The 21,602-nt window shown below is 42.7% G+C and overlaps 1 protein-coding gene across 4 annotated transcripts; it reads left to right on the top strand.

Annotated features, from left to right (window-relative positions):
- Positions 1-26: 26 nt before the first annotated feature.
- Trmt6 (tRNA methyltransferase 6 non-catalytic subunit) lies at positions 27-13,216 on the top strand. Of its 4 annotated transcripts, none has more exons than XM_052725029.1 (11): positions 27-271; positions 5,185-5,312; positions 6,236-6,345; positions 6,814-6,905; positions 7,019-7,102; positions 7,358-7,482; positions 8,147-8,496; positions 8,855-8,934; positions 10,121-10,223; positions 10,323-10,409; positions 10,962-11,829. In XM_052725029.1, the coding sequence occupies exons 1-11, from the start codon at positions 138-140 to the stop codon at positions 10,965-10,967; spliced, it is 1,299 nt and encodes a 432-aa protein (XP_052580989.1). In that variant the 5' UTR covers positions 27-137; the 3' UTR covers positions 10,968-11,829. The 4 variants fall into 4 exon arrangements, with proteins under 4 accessions (XP_052580989.1, XP_052580988.1, XP_052580990.1 ...); XM_052725028.1 differs by lacking the exon at positions 10,962-11,829 and adding an exon at positions 11,852-13,216 and having other exon boundaries at positions 28-271; XM_052725030.1 differs by lacking the exons at positions 6,236-6,345; positions 10,962-11,829 and adding an exon at positions 11,852-13,216 and having other exon boundaries at positions 158-271.
- Positions 13,217-21,602: the final 8,386 nt, after the last annotated feature.

Genomic DNA, 21,602 nt, shown 5'->3' with positions numbered 1-21,602 from the left:
CTGAGGTCGGGACCGGAAAGCGGAAGCGGCGCGCAGCACGTGGGGGCGGTGCCGGCGGAGAGGCCGGTTCTTCTTGGTTGTGTGTGGTGCTGCTAGCGGCCGGAGCCGGGACGGAGCTTGGATACGGCCTGGCGTCCATGGAGGCATCAGCGGAGCAGCCAGCCCCACAGCCCCCGCATCCGCATCCCGGGGACCACTGCATCCATGACGGCGACTTCGTGGTGCTGAAGCGGGAAGATGTGTTCAAAGCAGTGCAAGTCCAGCGGAGAAAGTGAGTCAAGTTACTGGCCCTGGGTGGCGCGCACCACCACCTAGATGCTCATCCCTTCCAGTGTCCCATTCTTGGTTCTTTGAATCCGCCTCTCCTCCCCTCCCCCCGACCCCCCCGCTCTGCCCCCCCCCCCCCCGTTGTTGCCACCACTCAGGTCTTCCTGTCACAGAGGTCTTTTCCCACTGGGACCCTTTCACATCCTTGGCCTATAGGATCTCCTTTGCCCTTTCTCATCCTACAGCACTCGCCTCTACATTTCTATCCCCCAGTCTTCTACCTTCAGCGCCGGATTCCTTCCCAGGAATTCCATTCATGGTACTCCCGCTTCCTTAGGTTCTTAGGGTCTTCTCTGTTACAGAGCTTCTCCAACCTTTCACATTGAGATCTCTTCATTATGTCTCACGCTCATCCCCACCTTCCCCATAAATTCGACTTCCTCCATAACAGAGAGGAGGGAGGAGAAAGAAAAAAGATCCCTTACACCTAGTCTGGCTTTCGGGTAGACAGGCCTCTTCTCTCGACCTCGGTGGGGAAATCTGTGTACTATGAGTAAGAAAAGGCAAATTCCTACAGGGTGCAATCATTGTGAACCCTTCAATACATCAAGGTATTAAGGGTCCAGGAAAATCGAATTGTTCCCAAGCAGTTCACTCAAGAGCTCAGAGCTCATAATTGGGCTAGTTACCTTTCTGACAGCTGGTTAACTTACCAAATCCTAATAGCTTATTGATGGTTAGAATTTATTGGGCTGTTCAGATTACTTTGGTACAGTGGAGTTTTCTTTTGAACTTATCCTACTGCTTTGTTATTTGCTGGATTGTTGCCGTGCTGGGGCTCTGTGCATACTAGACAAGGGCTCTGCCACCGAGTCACATTGCCATTCCTGTAAAACTCCTTGAAAAGAAGTAAATCATGCAAGGTCAGGAGAACAGCTTTCTGTGGGTCAGAAAACTGGGTTTCGTGAAGTTTGGAACCACTTCTAATGCTCACTTCACGTGAGTTATTTTTGCCACTGTTTGATTCAAACCATTGACTAATGTTTGAAATGAAGCCGGAAACAGTAACGATGCTAAGGGCTGGGGATGTAGCTCTGTTGCTGGAGTGCTTGTCTGTCATGCTCCAAGCCCTAGGTGTGGTTCCCAGCACTACATAAATGGACCATGTTGGTGCAGGCCTGTAATCCCAGTACTTGGGAGGTGGAGGAAAGGAGGATCAGAAGTTCAGGGTCATGTTTGGAGAGTTTGAGGCTAGCCTGGCCAACATGAGACTCTGTCTCAAGAAAATAAAACCAGTTAGACAGGCAGCTGTGTCCAATGCATCAAGCCAGTTGGTAGCCAACCTTTCTTGACACAAGCACACTTTGAAAATGAACAAAAAATCAGAGGAATGGGGTGTTCATTCTAGTCCAGAATCAAATATCTGCACCCACTTTTGAGCATTTTAAAATTCTCCACTGATGAGATTTTGTTTTGACTGTTGAAATTAGAGAAATCTTACAACTGTCCTCATTGCTGCTGTATTTTTGTGTTCTTAAAGGTAGTGTTATTATTTTTCCTTTTCAGAATTTTAAATTAGAAATTCTTTGCCTACTTTCAAGTACATAGGTTTTAGAAATTGACAATTTATAATTTAAACTTTTTAGCTGCAGTTAACTTAGTACAGCAAAGCTCTTAGGTTGCAGGCACATATTTTGATGAGCATGCCCCATGTGCCAGCTGAAGCATATTTTTCTTTCAACACTTTTCTGCCTCCCACGTGGTGTGATTACAGGTCTGCTACTCTATGCTCAATTTGCTTCATGTTCAGATACAGATATTTGAATGTCCCTTTTACAATTCTTTCCATTACCAGTGAGACAGACAGTGTCTTTAGGGATTTTGTTTGTTTGTTTGCTTGTTTTTTGGAGACAGGGTTTCTCTGTGAAACAGTCCTGGCTGTCCTGAAACTCGTTCTGTAGACCAGGCTGGCCTCAAAGTCACAGAGATTCACCTTCCTCTGCCTCCCAGGTGCTGGGATTAAAGGCGTGCACCATTATTGCCCAGCATTTAGTTCTTAAAAAGTATTCTTTAACACTTTTTTTGGGGGGGAGAGGCCAGTGGTGGCACACACCTTTAATCCCAGCACTCAGGAGGCAGAGGCAGGCAGATCTCTGAGTTGAGGCCAGTTTTGTCTACAGAGCAAGTTCTAGGATAGCCAGGGCTACACAGAGAAACCTTGTCTCATGTGTGTGTGTATGAATTTGGGTGCCCTCAGAGGCCAGAAACTTTGGATTTCCTGGAATTGGAGTTATAGCTGATTGTGGTTCCCCCACCGTGAGTGCTGGGAACCAAAGTCAGGTCCTCGGGAAGAGCAGTAAGTGCTCTCAACTGCTCACTCATTTCTCCAGCCCCAGTACTCTTTAGAAGTTATTTGGAAGCTCTTTTTATCTACCCCTCTTCTTGACAAAGTCATCATGGTCATTTTTGGTTTGTTTAGAAAATGACCTGCTAAATTCAGCTGCATTCCAACCAGACTCCCTGTCACTAGAGCAATCCCAGCTTTCTTCAAATCTTAGTCCTTCCCAGGACACATAGAGCTCACTTATGTATCAGATTGTCTCCTACAGTTTCCCCACTGAGCTTCCAGGCCAATCAGTTTGAGTACATACCTTCCTGCCTTTGCACGTAAGATAGACTGGCGGAGGCAAAAATCAGCCCAGCGACAATGTCTCATTAGCACCAAGGTGCTTAAGAGGGTGCAAATCTGACCTGAGCTGAGCAAATGTTTTGAATGTTATATGTTGGTTACTGGAAATCCAGCAAAGAATAAGAATCGTCTCTGTTGGGAGCACTTTAATAATCCACCAAAGTTCAGTCATATGGTTCAAGTGACATTTGATGAATGAGGCTGGGAGATGGCCCAGTGGGTAAAGCTGTCACCACACAAGCGTGAGAGATGGTGGTACATATCTGTAATCCCAGCTGTCCTACAGCAAGATGGAGGCAGAGCCAGGAGAAACCCTAGAGGTCTGAGGGCCAGCTGGCCTGACCTGTGCAACAGTGAACAAAAAGAGAACTTGCCTCATAAAAGATGGAGGGCGAGAACCAGCACCTGAGTTCGTATATTATGGTCCCCAAACACACGTACATGTACACATGTACATACACCACATACAAACACACACACACACACACACACACACTAAAAGTAGATATAGTTTTTTTAAAGGATGTGATACACAAAGATGTGACAGGATAGAGAGCCCAAAAGACATGTAGGAACTATCAGTAGTGGGAAGTGCATTCTGTGAGCCTCTAGGAACAAAGAGAAAACAAGAGAGGGGTGAGGTGGAGCACAAATAGAATTCACCAAGATAGGACAGGTCCTGAAACAGAATTCTGTGTGTGCACCTGGACTCTGAAGCTTCCTTAGGTACAAAGCTTTTGTTAGTGTCAGTAGTGCTGGGTGATATAGAAAAAAAACTGCAGACCTGTACGGATCTCCCAGCTTTAGCTCCTCACACAAGCACACACAACAGGTGTCATTGTGTGTTATGTGACATACTTCTGAGGAGTCACTAGACACACACATTAGTTCATCCCAGAAAGGGAACCCACAACAGACCAAAGTAATGACTGCATCAGTGTCCACTTTGGTGAGTCAATGAGTATTTTATTGGAGTTACTAACAGGAGTATGGGTAGAGGGTTATTTACAAGGACACAGAGATAATTCAAAAGCAGCTGCATCACCAGAAAGGCCACCAGAAGGTCAACACTGATTGGTGACTACTCCCAGAACCCTGTAACCCTGAAGCTGTAGAACAGCTCCAAAGTTGAACTTCTCTCAGCAGTGTGACTGGTGAGCTTTGTCGTCCCCCACACACCCTACCCAGCAACTGTTTACTTTTTTTTATGTTGTTGGGTAGGAGACCCTCAGGAATCTTCCAAGATTTTGTTCTCAAGATGTGTGACCTTTTGCTTACCCCCTGAGGCTGGTGTCTCCTTCCCTCCTAGAGGGAATATATCAATCTGGAGGGAATGTAGCAATTCAGAGAAGCATGCTTCAGCACTAGCTAAGGCCAGTCTGGCCTCAAATTTAGCATCTTTCTACCTCTGTCTCCTACATGTTGGGATACTGTGTAGACTATACCAGGTAACTGAATCTTGAACAGTATAGTTTTCCCAGGGCCTCAGATTTCTGTCCTGGAAAAAGGCATCCCAGGTTACTGTGAGATGAAAAGGGTACACATACTACTCAACATCTAGTTATTACTCACCAGGTGTTCATTTTCTTTCTTTGAAGGGAAGGGGATTTTGTTGTGTGATTTCCTTTGAAGTTCAGTAAGTACAGATCTGAGTGGTAGGAAAGCCTAATGCCCAGCCCTCAGCAGTACATCATCAGTGTTCAGTCCATTCAGATGTGGAGATTGTCAATAATGGTTATTTCTAATACAGGTTTTTTTCTAATACAGGCAAATTTGGATTTGCCACTTTTCTAGTACAATAGCCAGTTAGATAGAGGCCAGGGAGTTTTAAAAATTGTTGTCATCTCAGTGATTATTTTGTTGGGGATTTTCTAGTATAAGTGGTGTGAGGTGTCACAATGCATCCTCATGGCCTGGGAATCTTGGCAGTCATACCCATGTTGAGATCTGCAGAATCTGTGAAGTTAAGCAAAACGCAGTCAGACCTGTGCCCCATAAAAGAGATCTCTTTTTTCTTCTAAAAGCCAGTGTTCTCCTAGCTTCCTAATGAATGTTTGTATCTCTGCCGGTCCTGGTTCTCTGTAGTTCATTTGTCAGGTTTATACACAGAAGTAGTGCCGTTCGCTCTATTTTATCATGAGAACTTTCTACAGTAAACTAGAGTGAGTACACCTGGTTTAGCATGGATGCAAAAGAAGCCAATTGATTGGTTGCTTTTTCTTCCTCAGAAAAGTAACTTTTGAAAAACAGTGGTTCTACCTGGATAATGCCATTGGCCATAGTTATGGGTCAACATTTGAAGTGAGCAATGGAGGAAGTCTTCAGCTCAAGAAGAAGAAGGAAGAGCCTACTTCAGGTACCCCACTTTGGATGTATGAGATGGACAGTCAACAGTTAGCTAGGCAGACTTCTGTTTAATTCGGATGCTCTCCAGGAAACTTAGCAAAATTAAGAGGTGATCCTAAAAAACTAAGGCCAGACTTGAGGGGCTAATGGGCTATGTGTGGAAAGGAACTTAGGAAAAGAAAAATTGCAGGTGCAGGCATGTAGCACAGTTGGTAGTGAATTTACCTAGTGTACACAAGGCCCAGGTTCATCTGCAGCACTCCATGAGCAAGCAGTTGAAGTACCCGAGAGATGGAAGTCGAAGGATCAGAGTTCAAATTCATATTTAGCCTTATAGTTAGTTTGAGGCCAGCCTACACTACACAAGAACTTACCTCAAAAAGAAACTTTGAGTAGCTAGCGAGATGGCTCAGCAGGTATAAGCATTTGCTCTTTTAGAGGACCCAACACTCATACACATAAAATTAAACGTTTTCTTTCTTTTTCTTTTTTTTTTTTTTAATTTTCGAGACAGGGTCTCTCTACATACCCCAGGCTGTCCCTGAGATGTAGACCAGGCTGGCCTTGAACTCACAGAGATCTTCCTACCTCTGCTTCCCTAGTATTGGGAATAAAGGTCTGTGCTACCATGCCCAGCTCTTTAAAAAATAATTTTATTTTATTTTTTTAGAAAGCACTACAAAATAATTTCTAATCAGGGCAAGCAAGAGGGCCTAGTGGGTAAAGTACCTATTACCACGTCTGACACCATGAGTTCAGTTTGATCCCTGAGACCTACATGGTGGGAGGGGAGAACCATGTCCTCATTCAACATGCACCATGCCATGTGTGAGCCCACACACATACACAAATAGACATAAAATTAAGAGATTAAAATGTCATTTTTATAATAGTTTTATATCAAAATTATCATAGAGCAATTTCTTTCCTTAGAGACTAAAGAAGCGGGCACTGATAATCGAAATATAGTTGATGATGGAAAGTCCCAGAAACTTACTCAAGATGATATAAAAGCTCTGAAAGACAAGGGCATTAAAGGAGAGGTAAAAAGGATTCCTTCCCTTTGTGTGTGTGTAACAGATTTGTTTTTAATGAGGTAAACTGGAGTGTTGGTTAATGTGTGTGTGCAGTCCAGCACATGAGGGTTTTGTTTCTTGTGCACAGGATAATAGACTGAGTGGCGGCACCACAAGAGTTAGTGGGAGAGAAGTTAACAGCTCGTTTGTTTCCGTTTTGGCTGATCTTCATCTCTTGTCTCCCTTTCTTGAATATCTCTCTTCCTTCAGCTTGGTTTAAAGGAGTTATGTGAACGAGGTCCTGGGTTTCATCCCCAACACCAGAAAAAGCTAATCTAAATGGAGTTTGTAATATATTTATTGCAATCCTAAATAGAGTGTAGAAATGCAGTTGACCTGCTCAGACTTCGTGGAGGAGGGATTGGAGATGAGACCTTTTGAGTACTTGGTAAGATGGGGAAGCTTCAGGAAATCTGCTTGCTCCTTTTCTTACAGGAAATAGTTCAGCAGCTAATTGAAAATAGTACAACATTCCGAGACAAAACAGAATTTGCCCAAGATAAATATATTAAAAAGAAGAAGAAAAAGTAAGTTGTCTTATTTGAAATGGTTAAAAATAGTACATCTTTTCTATTTCCTACGTAAATATTACTAAAAATAAGATGTTTTTAAATTGCTATTCTGCTTTTAATTCCCCTAGATATGAAGCCATCGTTACTATTTTGAAGCCATCTACCCGTATTCTTTCAATTATGTATTATGCGAGAGAACCTGGAAAAATTAAGTACGCTTTGTTTCCTTTCAAAAGTATAATTGGGGGAAATATGTCTTTAAGAGAGTCATGATTTTAAGTAAAATGAAAAGCTTGCTCACCTGCATAAAGTGTCCTCCTTCCTCATAAATTGTAAGTCCTTTTACTGTCGCCTCAAGCAAACAATAATCTTATCAACATAGTTGTTATTAAACACCTAGAAAAACTGTTATTAAATGTCAGGCTTTACTTAACTGAAAGTAAGTGGCTCATCCCTTTTTTCCTTAGCCACATGAGATATGATACACTAGCCCAGATGTTGACATTGGGAAATATCCGTGCTGGCAATAAGATGATTGTCATGGAAACGTGTTCAGGCTTGGTGCTAGGTGCCATGATGGAGCGAATGGGAGGTAAGTCTTGGTGTTTTCAAACTCAGTAAACTACCCTGATGTGAGGAAAAGTCCAAAAATTGAAACTTAGAAAACTGGATTGAGTTTCTTTAAGAATAGTGAAGTGACCTCAGTAGACCTCTGTGGCTCCTGTCCCAGAACCTTCCTGTGTGGTCCATTTCTGTCCACTAAGGTTGTGTTGGTGTCCTGTGATGACGGCCTTTCCTGCTTTGGTGTCTATGGGGATGATTCTGGAACTGCAGCTAGCTAATGATTTACTGTGTTGTCAGGCACTGAGAGGCCGTAGGGAAGCTTCTTAGAAGGTATTCTCTCTTGGAATATACAAGCTGACCTGTGGTTTCCCTGACTCTGGAAGATAAGCTTACATCCACCCTCTCTAGGGATGAACACGGAGAAAGCAAATAGTCCCAAATGATGTCACCTCTGAACAAGATCACTAGGACTCCCATAGTTTCCTGAGGAGATAGGCTTCTTTACGACTCCCTGTGTGCTCTGGAATTATATTCTCTGTGTGGGGAATGGAATATTCATAGTGTTCAGGGAACCTTCACATGGGCTGTAGCATTCTTCACCCTCTAGACAAGGGAGAAGACTCAGGAGTTAATTATGTAAGGACTTGGGCTTTGCACAGTCTAGATTCCCTCCGTTTGTTTCGTCTGTTCAGGTTTTGGCTCCATTATTCAGCTGTACCCTGGAGATGGACCTGTACGGGCAGCAACAGCTTGTTTTGGATTTCCCAAGTCTTTCCTCCATGGTCTTTATGAATTCCCCCTCAACAAAGTAAACAGTCTTCTAAATGGAACATTTTCTGCTGAGATGCTGTCCTCAGAGCCTAAGGCCAGCACTCCGGTTGAAGAAAGTAATGGTGAACATGGGGAAAAACAGATATCTGAACAAGCCGATGAGGATTGCGCGGCAGAAGCCCCAGAAAGCAACCCAGAGGAACAGAGAGCAACGGAAACTGCTCCCCAGGAGAATAAGGAGCCCAAAGAAAAAGGAAGCAAAAGAGATTATGTAAGAATGGCAGCAGTCATTATCCTTGTGATAGCCTCAGAGCCTCAGTGAGTTGTTTTGGTTGTGAGATTTGGGTTAACCTGGAAACATTAGGTCCCCAGATGATAGCTGTCAAAAACAACTGGGGGAAATGGGTGTTTGTACACATCTGGGTGACTTCAGCAGCAGCTTCAGCAGTGCTTGGGTAACTTGAGGATTGGCATTTGAGTATAGGCTTCCTTGGGTATCCTCACCTTCCTTATAAGCCACCCCCATCTCTGTTTTCTGCTAAATACCCCTGCTCTGCTCTGGTAGGACAACATTTTTGTAAGCCTGGCTGAGTGACCTAGTGTGTTGGTTTCTTGCCGTTCCGATTCAGGAAAAGCAAAGAAGACAAGAGGAGCAGAGGAAAAGACATTTAGAGGCTGCTGCTCTTCTGGGAGAAAGAAATGCAGATGGGTATGTGGAAGGTTGTGGAGCACTTCTTGGTGCTGCTGCATTCTGCTTAGAATGCATCAGCAGTTTCTTTCCACTGTCTGCCCTGAGTCTAGTGGGAAATGAGGTGAAGATTTTCTTTAGGTTGTTTTGTCTTTTGTTGTTGTTGTTGTTGTTGTTGTTGTTATTGAGAAAGACTGGGTCTCAGCTGGAGAGATGGTTCAAGGCTTAAGAGCACACACTGCTCTTACAAAGGACCAGAGTTAGGCTCCCAGCACCTGCCCGGTGACTCCTAACTGCCTGTAATTCCAGTTTGGGGGAGATCCAACACCTATGGCCTCCTTGGACACCTGCACACTCATATACATATCTACATGAAAGCAAACACATTCATAATTTAAAGAAACAATTCGGTAACTTATCAAAACTTTTATTTTAAGGCTGGTAAAAATAAGTAGTTGGTTGTTTTTAGAGAAAGGCCAAGTCTAGCAGAGGGGGGAGTTGGTGGTACTAATTTGATAGTTTCAAAGAAATCTGAACATCGAGCAATGACTGTCAGACAGGACTGAATAGTCCTGCTAGGTGCAGGGGTGGGACATTAAGATGACTATAACACTGGCTAAAAGCAAGCTACTGAAAACCCCTGCCAGAGGCTAGAGAGATGGCTGAGTGGTTAAAAAAGAGTGCTTGTGCTCTTACAGAGAACTGGTGTTTGGTAACCAGCACCCGTATCGGCAGCTCACAGCTGTATATAACTCTAGTTCCGGGGACCTGACACTCCTCTGCAGGCGCGTACGCACACACTAAAAAATACGTCTTTAAAGAAAAAGAATACCTCTGTCGGTGGGAGGTGGATTCAGAAGTGTAGTGTTGGATTTGCGTCCAGATAATATAAAAGCAAAACCACAAGAATCTCTTACATAGAGCTGCCAGGCAGCCCGAACACTCATAACCCGGTTTCCTAGGAATAAGTAACTCAGGATCTCATTCTGCTCTGAGTTTCTAGAGTGTTGCACTTGTATAGTCATGCTGGCCTACTCCCTGTATAGTTCAAGCCAGCCTGGAACTCAAGGCAGTCCTCCCGCCTGGGCCTGAGTGTTAGGATTTTAGCCATGCACAACCGTGCCTAGGAATAGGTGGTCATTTTAAACACACTTAAAGCGCATGCTCCACTTGGAGAGCGTGGAGGGCCGTTCTGTTTTCCTTGCAGTTTGATCGTGGCCAGTCGTCTCCACCCCACTCCACTGCTGCTGTCTTTGCTGGGCTTTGTGGCCCCGTCAAGGCCGTTTGTGGTCTACTGTCAGTATAAAGAGGTAATGCTGAGACAAAATGGACAGAATTCCTACATCTGAATTTTGATCCCCCTATTATAGCTCGGGAAATGTCTAACAGGATTCTGTTTTTGCCCTTAGCCTTTGTTGGAATGCTACACAAAACTTCGGGAGAGGGGAGGGGTCATCAACCTGAGACTGTCTGAAACCTGGCTCAGGAATTACCAGGTAAGCATTCTCACCCCAGGCTCCAGAGTTGCTGCTTCCTTGCACAGTACTACAAGTTGTTAAAAAGAGCCACTGTTCACAGTGGCAATGGTAGAAGTGTCTGCCTGTCACTCAGAGAAAATACCCTGGCTTCCTGGCCGCCTTTTCCTATCAAGGTGCACTGTTCTGTAACCCTAGTCCAGAGGGAGGTGGGGGTTGGATTTTTTGTTGTTTGTTTCTCTGTATAGCCCCAGCTGTCCTGGAACTCCCTTTGTAGACCAAACTGGCCTGGAACTCACAGAGATCCACCTGTCTCTGCCTCCCAAAAAGCATTCTCCATCATGCCCGGCTAGTCCAGAATTATTTAAAATGCAAATAACTATTTATACTACCCTCAAGACCTTGCTATCTATAGAGGTGGGTAACTAAAATTAGAGATAAGTGACCTTGTCCTCTGCTGCAACATCTTCCCAGCCAGTTCAGGATTTACTGGTGGGGGGTATGTTATTCCAGACACATCCTCTGAGATATATTTATGTTCATTCTCTCTCTCATCTACCCCCTCTCTGGCAGCGTTAGATATCAGAACCAGGATCTTGGGCATGCTGGGCAAGTACTCTGCCACTGAGCCACATCCTCAAGCAGATATATGCCAAGGTAGAAGTTCCATAACAGATTTATTAGGGCAAAGGGGCCTTTAAAAACATAGAGAGAGGAAATGGAATTATGTAGGTCATAACTTACAAAAGAGGAAGGGGACAGCCTGCATAAATACTCTGAGAAAGTCTCAGTGGGGAGCTGAGAGTAAAGACTACCATGCAAGGGCCTCCTGGACCGAGCAGAGTGGTCTGCTCTTGTGCCTGGACTCAGTTTGGTCTCAGTATGATCCCTGCAGCAGATCCCAAAGTCACAGCAACTGGAGAGCTTTTGCTGCCTGAATGCCTCATAGCCAGTTCCTTCAGGAAGGGAGGTCGGAGGGGACACTTCTGTGTTACTGTGTGCCCATCCTGCTGGTTGGCATTCATTCCTACCACAGTAAGGATGCTGCTGAGTCCAAAGGAACATTGCCTTTTCATGTTGCAAAGGTAACAAGTGAGAAGAGCCCTTGTTGGGTTAACTGCAGGGAAGTGTCCATCCAGTGTTGCTTCTCCACATGCTACACACCCTGTTGTTGGCCATGAAGCTTCCTGGAGCCAGAGTTACTACAGAAACCATTCGCCCTCCCCTCTCAAACTAGTATTCAGTTTGAGAGAAGCAGGGCTTCAGTTATGTTTTGTTTAAAATAATTGGATCACTTTGTTTTTATACTTTTTTCTGCATTGTGCTATGAAGAAGTGGTCTTCTTAAAAGTTAGTTTTAAATTGAGAATTTGTCATTTAAATTCTGATTTTTGTTATATTGTTGACATAGTTTGTAAGAATGCAGAAAGGCAAGAATGTCCATTTTTTTTCTGTTTTGGTTAGGTTTTGCCGGATCGGAGCCATCCCAAATTGCTGATGAGTGGAGGTGGAGGATACCTTCTCTCAGGCTTCACTGTTGTCTCGGACAGCCTGCGAGCAGACCCCAGCCTCAAGTCTTGTGCAAGCACTTTTGACACACACGAGGCTGAGGAGCCAGCAGCTAAAAAACAGAAATGCGTGGGATCTGGTTCTTAGGAGATTACTGTTTGTTCCAAGGCGTTCTGCAGCTGTTAATTACACTTGAAATGACATCACTAAACTTTTTTTCCTATCCTAAGAATGTGTGGACACCCATGCCTGGGAAGAAATAAGCCTCTCCTTTGCTTCTGATGCAGATGGGGTTAGTCAGCAGTGCAGCTCCGACGTGTGGTAATGGGTGATGCAGCAGTCCTGTTTCTATAACAGGCACTGAGTACTTCAGAGTACTCTGCAAATACCTTGGGAACGTCAACATCTTGAGAGTGTTGATATGTAAGACTTTGTTTCTATTTCAAGCAAAGATGAATAATACAAGCTAGCTAAAACATGATGAGCAGTGAAAAGAAATCCCCTCTCATTCATTCTCTTCAACCTAAGCAATATGGATGTGTGAGCCTATGAGATTTATAGTACCAAAAATGTCTACCCTGTGCCCTGCAATGGAATAAGCCTTTTTAAATACTAGATTTTATTATTTTAATAGTTGATAGCCTGAGGAAGATCCAGGTATTTCTTTTACTGCCTCTCCCTTTTTTGGTGCATAGAAAGGTGTAGTAAGTGCTTTTTTGCAGTGGTTTACCCATCTTCTTTGTTCTAAATAAAGTGATTAGAACTTTTGTGTACTATTAAACAATTGTTTTTTTCCCTCTCTAGAAATGTGTATCGCTGTTGGTATATATACATGCACATAGGTGCATCTGTATATGTCAACACAGACAGAATGTACTACCTGTAGTGGGGGAGAGAGCGAGAGAATACACAATTGATTCGAGCTGTGGTACAGACCTGTGCAAGACAGACCAGCTCTCAGTGCGTTGGTATCACTCCTTGTCAAGTGTTTCAAGTGCCTTTTTCTGGGATTACTCACACTGGTCTCTGAGAGTCTGCTGGAGTGAGGTGCGTGGCCTTTATCAGCTCAGAAAAAGTATAATCAAATTACTTTACCATCTCCATTGTAAGAAATAAAAATGTCTAGCTCAAGACTCTTGTCCGCTTGAGAATTTTGTCCTGCTCACTACAACCTGCCTGCAGTGTTCATGTCACCATAGAAGCCTATCCAGCCAGGAGCATCTCGGATGAAAAAAAATATTTTCCTAATAGCATGTGCTATGGTTTTTATGCTTTTTCCTCTAATAATTTCTTTTAAAGAATAAAAGTTTCCTACTCTGAGCCATGTGTCATTAATGATAATGATGCCACATATATCACGTTGAGCTAACAGTGACGTATGTGGTAGAGAACACACTGGAATGTACCACATGCAAGTCACATTTAAGGAGAGTGTAATATTGCACAGAGGAGACTCGGTAGGTGCTGGTCACTGATAAAATGACCTCAGTTGGTGTCCAGGTTCTGTTCCATTCTCTGAATCGCTGAGTCTGCCCTCTGAAGTAAGGGTCTAAGGTCTGAGCTACCAGAGCCCTGCATGCCTCAGAGAACACTAGCAAATACTTCATAGGGGATGTGGTGGGGGGAGTCCCTCTAGGGTTCAAACTTGGGTTATATTCCTTTAGCTGCCAGCCATCTCACTAGCCCTGACACAGTTTTGATACATATGAAAATATGAGAGTATTTGCATGTTATTTGAAAGTGTTGGTTGTAAAAACTGCAACAATATAAATACTAGAGACACCATCCTAAAAATCCAAGATTGGCAGCATTCAGATACTTTATCCTGTGATTCGTGGTGTGCAGTGCCAGTGAGGAGAGAGGACCTAACCACCTTAACTTGAAGTAGCTCTAGAATAAGACTAACTTTTACTTAAAGTAAAGGATCCCATGCAGTGGTGGTGCACACCTTTAATCCTAGCACAGAGGCAGAGGCAGGAGGTTCTCTGAGTTCAAGGCCAGCCTGGTCTACAGTGAGTTCCAAGACAGCCAGGGTTACAGAGAAACTCTTTCAAAAAAAAAAAAGCAGAAAAAAATTGCATGGGCCGGCAGTGTGGCTTAGTGGATAAAGGTGCTTGCCGCATAAACCTGGCAGTCTCCAGAACCCACATAAAGTGAAGGACAGAACCAACTCCATAAGACCATCCTTTGATCACACACATTGTGGCTGGTGTGTGCTCACACCAACACATCATGCACAAATTAGTTGTTCTTAGATTATGAATTTTATTTGGACTTAACTGTGAGCACAGGTCAGATTCTAAGACTGAACAGCTATTTAAAGAACAGGAAATAAACAGTTATCCTGTTGACATTTATAAGTTACAGCTTTTTGAGCCCTTATCCTTTATTCATTGGAATAAAGATTTTAATCATGGGGCTTTTAAATGAGAGTTTTAAAAAGCTATATTAACTCCAGAGGTCACAATCTAGTGTTCTCATACCATATACTTAAAGCAATTTCTAAACATATTGTATGTGTATTCTGTGTCTGATTTATGTCAATAATGGCATATGCATGCCATGGTGTACATGTAGAGATTGGAGGACAGTTTCTGAGAGTTCTCTTCCTTCCTCAGTCTTGGACAAGTGCTTTTATCCCCTGAGCCATCTTACTGGCCCTGAAGTACCTTAAAAAAAAAAAAAAAAAAAAGCAGAAACAAAAACAGTAAGTACTGTGTTGGTGGGCTCAGTGGATAAAGTGATTGTCACCCATATATGATGCTTGAAGTTCCAGAACCAATGTAAAGCTGGATGCAGTAATCACAGTGTTCCTGTGGTAAAGTGGGAGGCAGAGACAGGAGTGTTGGGATAATCTTTTTGTACACCGTGATGATGTGTCTCCACCAAGGCACCTTCTGATTGGCTTAATAAAGAGCTGAACAGCCAATAGCTAGACAAGAGAGGATAGGTGGGACTTCTGGGAAGTGATAGGAACTCTGGGAAGAAGAGGTGAGATTCGCCAACCAGACATGGAGGAAGTGGGAAGTACAGTATGGAGGAGAGGTAGAGCCACGAGGCAGAACGTAGATTAATATAAACAGGTTAATTTAAGTTTTAAGAACTAGTTGGGAACAAGCCTAAGCTAAGGCCAAGCTTTCATACTTAATAATAAGGCTCCATGTCATTATTTAGGAGCTGGTGGTCCAAAGAAAGCCCGGCTACACAGGAATCCTTCAGAAACTCAAGGGCCAACTATCCTAGAGTACACGGGCAAACAACAAAGTCCCTGTCTCAAAATGGAAGTCAAGGAACAGCAACATCTGAGGTTGTCCTCTGACAACCACATGTTGGCCATAGCACATACACACCCACACTCACATGATGTACACAAAAACTATTTTAAAAATCACAGTTACATTCTGTCTCAGGATTTCTATTACTGTGCTAAAACACCACGACAAAAGCATCCTGGGGAGGAAAGGGTTTATTTGGCTTACACTTCTACATCACCGCTCATCATCAAAGGAAGTCAGGACAGGAACTCATAAACAGGGCAGGAACCTGGGAACAGGAGCTGATGCAGAGGCCATAGAGGGATGCCCCTTGCTGGTTTGCTCCTCGTGGCTTGCTCAGCCTGCTTACTTATAGAACCCAGGACCACCAGCCTAGGAGGTGCACCACCCACAATGGACCGAGCCCTCCCCCATCAATCACTAATTAAGAAAATGCCCTGCAGGCTTATATACAGCCAGATCTTCTGGAGTCATTTTCTCTATTTGAAGTTCCCTCCTCTCTGATGACTATACTTCATATCAATCTGATATAAAACCAGCTAGCACACATTCCAACGATTGCAGTCTTGAGTGTCTATCAAGTTAACTGTCTATGGCCAGCAGGAGAGCAGAGCAGAGGCCAGGAGTTAGACCATATCGTAAGGGAATATTTACTGAGTGGTCTCAATTATACCACAAACCAAATGACTTCCAGCATTTACCTCCATGTACTTGTCCTAATCATCTGGTTTATCATGGGCTACTGTGATGCAGCCAGTAATTGAATGGTCATCTTTGAATAAACTCAGAATCAACAGACATTTGATCATACCATGTTTGCTAGGATTTGCGAGGAAAAAAAAGGTATTTTTCTTGGTGGTGGTTTGGTTTGATTTTGCTTTTGTAAGTTGATTGGTATATTGATTATTAATACTGCTGAGACAAAAATATCTGGTCAAAGCAACTTAAGGACTTATTTTGGCTAACAGTTTGAGGGAAAGGCAAATGTGGCAGGAAGGAGTGAAAACAAGCCTGAGTGCTAGGGTTAAAGGGTGGCACTATTCTCTGGACTTGGGTCCTGGACTATATAAAAAGAAGAAAATTAGCAGAGTACCAACAATTCATTTCTCTCTTTTTTCCTGACTGTCAATGCAATTAACCAGCCACTTACAGGCCACCAACCACCCGCTCCTGCCACCATGCCTTCCCCACCATGGTGTGTCCTCTTGAACTTATCCAGAGTAAATCATTCCTTTCTTGCCTTGCTTTTGGTCAGGTATTTTGCCCTACAATGAGGAAAACAACTAACATAGAAAATTAGAACCAAGAGATGGGGTTGTTGCTGTCATAAACCTAACTATGTGGTTCTTAGGTCTTTGAGACTGCTTTGCAGAAGGAATGTGGATAGTGGCAAAATAACTAAAATACAGTCAAACTTCAGATCCAAGCAATCCATATGTGCATCCTGTAATTTCTTTTCTCTCAGCTGATAATTTTCTTGAACTATTTAAGTCCTTATCACCTTATAGGGTTTGAAATAAATTGCTTAGTTCTTGAGTAGTTAATCCAATTGTGGGCTGTAACCAGTTAATATCTCCCAGCAATTTTTGAAAATCATTAAGAGTTTGTAATTGATCTCTCCTGCTTTGTACCTTCTGTGGTCAAAATTTTTGTAAACCTATCATATCCTAGATAATTGATAGAATCTTCTCTTTGTACTCTTTCAGAAGCAAAATTCTCTTTACTTCATCAAACACTTTTTCTAAGGTATCTGCATCTGAATCAGTAAGATATCAGCCATATAATGGTAAATTTTAGATTGAGGAAACTGTTTACAAATTATTTCTAATGACTGTTGTACAAAACATTGACACAAGGTGGGGCTGTTTAACATTTCTTGTGGAAGAATTTTCCACTGATACCTTTTAACAGGTAAAGTATTTTTATAAGTAGGCAATGTGAAGGCAAATTTTTCTTTATCCTTTTCTTGTAAAGGAATAGTAAAAAAGCAGTCTTTTAAATAAGTCACTATACTAGACCATCCCTTAGGTAATAATCAAGGCAAGGGAATTCCAGGCTGTAAAGAGCCCATTAGTGTGGGAGCCCGTTCTCGGGTTCCTCGTGGCTTTACCCAGCAGGTCAACATAGAGGATGATTAGGACCACGGGCCTGAGTGCAGGTGTCTGAGATGGTCTGCACTTGGCTGTGCTGGGGGAGGAGATCTTTTGCTCCACCCCCTGGCATCTCTATAAAAACCCTGGGGCAGAGACAGTCAGGGCCCGTTGGAATAGGTTCCAGGCCCTCTCGAGGCTATCCTTTATTTTCTATCTGTTTATCTCCACGATATTCTCCTCAATAAATCCTTCTATCTAATATTTCCTGCTGCTCGCACTCAAGAAAACTCTGGGGAACTGTGGGGGTGGTTGGGTAAACGCCCCACAGAATGGCGCCATGAACAGGGACTAAAGAAAAAATTAAAAAAAAGGGACTAAAGAAAAAAGAAAAAAGGGGACTAAAAAAAAGGGGGGGGACTAAAGACAAAGTAATAGGGACTAAAGATAAAGGAAAATAATAGTTTTTTTTTTACAGAGTTTTTGGCGAAAGTGCTGAGTTCAGCCCTGCCAGTGGATAAGGCATGCCGGTGTTATGGAAAATATATATTTTTTATATATATTGAGAGGCAGGGGTTTTATCCTTGAGAGAAAAGGAAAGCGGACTGGAAGGATGTCCGATGCTGCAGCGAAATTCTCTTCTGTCAAAATTTTCTATCTTCTATCCCTTTCTCAATTTCTATCTGTGAAAAATAAGTATAAGGCATAGGGTAGTAATATAGTATAGGAAAAACTTAGAAGTGTAAGATTGTGTAGGGAAAAATAAGTAAGGCAACTAGACAGAAAAACTCTCCAATTTTCTAACTTTGGGGGCTATAAATGCAAACTGGGGGGAAAAAATCTTTCTTTGGGCTTTATGGGTAGTAAAAAAGCTCTTCTTTGAGCTTATGGGGAAGAAAAAGTTTCCTATGGAAGCTTTTGTCCTGGGGACAGCTGAAATGCTAAGTCCAAGCGGCAGGAGAAAGTGATTTCTCCCTGAGGCAAAAATGGGGGTGTAAAAAGCCAAAAAGTTTAAAGTTGGGAAGTTTTGGGAAAAGTTGGTCTTTCTCTCTTGGGGAAAAAAATCTTTCTCTTAAACCAAAAGCTTTTCTTAAAAAAATTTGGGGGAAAACTCTCTAAAAAGCCTTCATCTTTCTCAAAAGCTCTTAAACTTAAACTAAAGCCTTTAACTTTCTCAAAAGGGCAAAAATTAGAATCACCTGAAGATATTAGTATGGGGACCACCTGTGATTAGCTCTAAGGGAAAACAACAAACCTCGGAAGACAGCAAAACCTAAGTTCTTTCAAACTTTAAAAATCTTCCTTGCAATGCAGGAGGCAGGGACAAGTTCCTAAAAAACCTCTTCTAAGCTCTGTCTCTTCAAGCTAGTAAAAGACAGTGGGTCAGAGTACCCTGAGGGAAACGCTTGGGAGAGTGTGGGTGAAAAGCTACAGAGAGCCCAAAAGGGCAGGAAACTTTACCCGAGAAAAACAAAAAAGCCAAGCTTTTCAGTTACAGCAGAGCTGAGGCATCAAGGGTTTTGTCTGAGTGAACATCTTTGAAAAGGTGTTCCTAATTGTCTTAATGCAAAGATCCCCTGAAGCAATGCAAACTGTTAGCATTGTATCCCTGCTTCTGAGCAAAAACCCAGAGGCAACTGGCCAGTGTCTCTGAGCTGAAATGCATTTCGGGGATACTAGGGTTCCTGAAGTTGCAAACTTCCTGGAGCACAGAGCTGAGGCAGGAAGGTGCAGGACCCAGGGGAAGACTGCTAATGAACAAACAAAACTAAAGCCAGTGGGAACGGCACAGTTGCCCGCTTTCCTACAAGTCCCGGGTTGATAGGTCCACAGCTGCAAAAAGAAAACTGAGAAAAAGCTTTCCTATCAGAGAAAGGACCTTTCTGGGAAAACAGTAAAGCTGAACTCTGTCTGAAGCAGTTGTGCTGCTGAGTCAGAATACTGTCTGGGGAAAGAGCCCAGCCAGGGCAGAACAGAACTATCCAGGAGTAAAGCTTTCTTTTCTGTCAGAGAAAGCACCTCTTTGAGAAAAGCTTTGTTTCAACTGACTCCGTGAGATGAGGGGGATTGTGGCCCTAAGGGGTGATTGCCTCTGGCATAAGCTCTGTCCTTGAGCACCCAGACAAGCAAATGCAACCCACTGGGGGACTGGGCCAGGTGAAGGCCTGATGAAGCAAAACACCTGTCCTAATGGGAGTTTAGAAATGGCAAAAACCTCCCTTGTTAGATTTTTCAGTCTGTACACAAACCACGCAGACCCCGAAAACAAACGGACAAAAAAGCCCCCACCTTCAGAAGCAAAAAAGCTGTCACTGTAGTGTCAAACTGTTTCTGGGGTAGAGGGGATAAATTAAGACCAAACTGGGAACTGTCTGAGAAAAAGACTCCAAAGAAACAGAAGGGACATAATCCTCCCCAGAAAATATGTGACCTGAAAAAGCTGCTAGAATTTGAGGCAGATTTGGGGGGAGAAAAAAAAGCCCCTACCTCCAAAGGCAGCTAGCAGAGGTACAGAGTCACAGACAGATACCTGAAGCTCTGCATCTGGGGAAGGAAGGAACAAGCAAAATGAGACAGATCAGTGGGAGAAAATCTCTCTGAAAGAGCTATGGAAAAGCTGTTGTAAATGATCTTGTTTTTCACTGACTGGCTAAGACAAACATGAGCCCCAAGGAAAGTTGCTATCAGAAATGCCAGCCTCAATGCTGGCTAACAAGGCAGGTGTGGTTCTGATTTGGGGCCAGTGTCAAATGAAGGAGAGACACCTGTTGAAGCCAGCTGAGGAAAGAATAGAAATCTCCCAATGTGCCATAATTGAAAATGTAAAATGCTTCTTCAAATCTCCCGTTGCAAAAGCAAAAAACTTTGTTCAAACCTCCCGGGCAAGAATTTGTAAGCAAGTCTGGTAAAAGAGAACCAGTTGACTCTAGACCCAAAAATAACTATGGGAAATGACTGATATGGGAAATGATATAAGGGACTGATATAAAAGACTGATATTATTTTGGCCTGATATAAGGGAAATGCATTCTGGGAAAGGTAGTTTTTCCGCTAAAGATGGTGACATTGCCCTGAAACACTTGTCAGCTCGAAAATACATTCATGGTAAACTTAAAATACAGCTTTTAAAAGAATAAGGAGGAAAATCATCTAAGAGTTTAAGTGTCAGTTCCAATGAAAAATTGAAAGGATACAGAACTAGGTGCTTCGTGGTTTGGGGCTCCTTTGGTAAAATGCCTTATTTACCCTAATAGCTGTGCAAAGTTTTTACAATAGTTGGATGACAAAAAGCTACCTGTAAGAGCAAACAAGCCACTTTAAAATCCTTAAAACAAGAGAAAGCAGTTTATACACTGAACGTTGTCTTAGATATGAAGAAACTTATGCAAAACTAAAAATTATTTACCTCTTGAACAAACAGCCTGCAATGAGTGATTCCTTTACAAATCTAATTAAGGGGATAAGAAACAGGCATTCAAAAAGAAATGACTGCTTTATAGATGGGAAACAAACTTCAAAAATCTAGCTGTCTTACAAAAGAGTTGCTTCACCTGAAAGTTCCTTATAAAAAAATCAATGCTAAATATTACAGCTGCTAATAACATCAGGAGTTAAAGCTAATGAAGTGAAAATACTAAATACAGTTCGGAGCGGTGCCACTTGTGGCTTTACTAGCTCCTTTAGAAAAATACTTTATATCACCTAATAGCTGTGCAGTATTTGACAAAGAGCTTTACAGCAACTAAATATGGTAATTTCACCCTCAGCGTGAAGTGAAGTTTTTCAGTAGAACAAACCAAGAGTACTGCTGTAATAGAAATGTTTGTCTGAATTGAAGCACTTAGGGGAGCTATTATGAATTTGGGTGAAGGGACAGCCTCTAGTTAAAAACTGTCTACCGCTGACAGTGCATCTCTGCCGGTCTGGAACGGCCGAGAGAACTGGCAACTTTGGAGTGTGGCATCATCCTGGGAAGGTTACAGTCCCCTAGCAACAACTATCACAATTCTATAACAACAACACTCACTAAATCCCAGTGTTTTATAACAAAGCTGACTACAAATTCCAAACTTTAGAAATGATGTACGTACTTCCTGTCTAGTTGAGAGAATCTTTCTAATAGAGATAGTGATAATAATTAAGAGTAAGAAGTAGAAAAAGATGAAAATAAGATATGTGAGTTTGTAAAAATTCTCTTGTTAGATCTCTGTGTTAAGAAATCTTTAGGTGTTTGCTAAGTTAAATATATGCTAATGGTATCCCTATATAAGTTTGTAAAATAGATCTATAGAGTTCCTTTAAGAATATAAGCTTGCAAGAAATACCTAAGGTAGTCTTAAG

The sequence above is a fragment of the Peromyscus californicus genome, unplaced genomic scaffold, assembly GCF_007827085.1.
Source record: "Peromyscus californicus insignis strain IS unplaced genomic scaffold, ASM782708v3 Scaffold_7__1_contigs__length_154581171, whole genome shotgun sequence".
Classification (NCBI taxonomy): domain Eukaryota; kingdom Metazoa; phylum Chordata; class Mammalia; order Rodentia; family Cricetidae; genus Peromyscus; species Peromyscus californicus.
The sequence above is the reverse complement of the archived record's forward strand: the minus strand, read 5'-3'. Positions and strand labels throughout refer to the sequence as shown.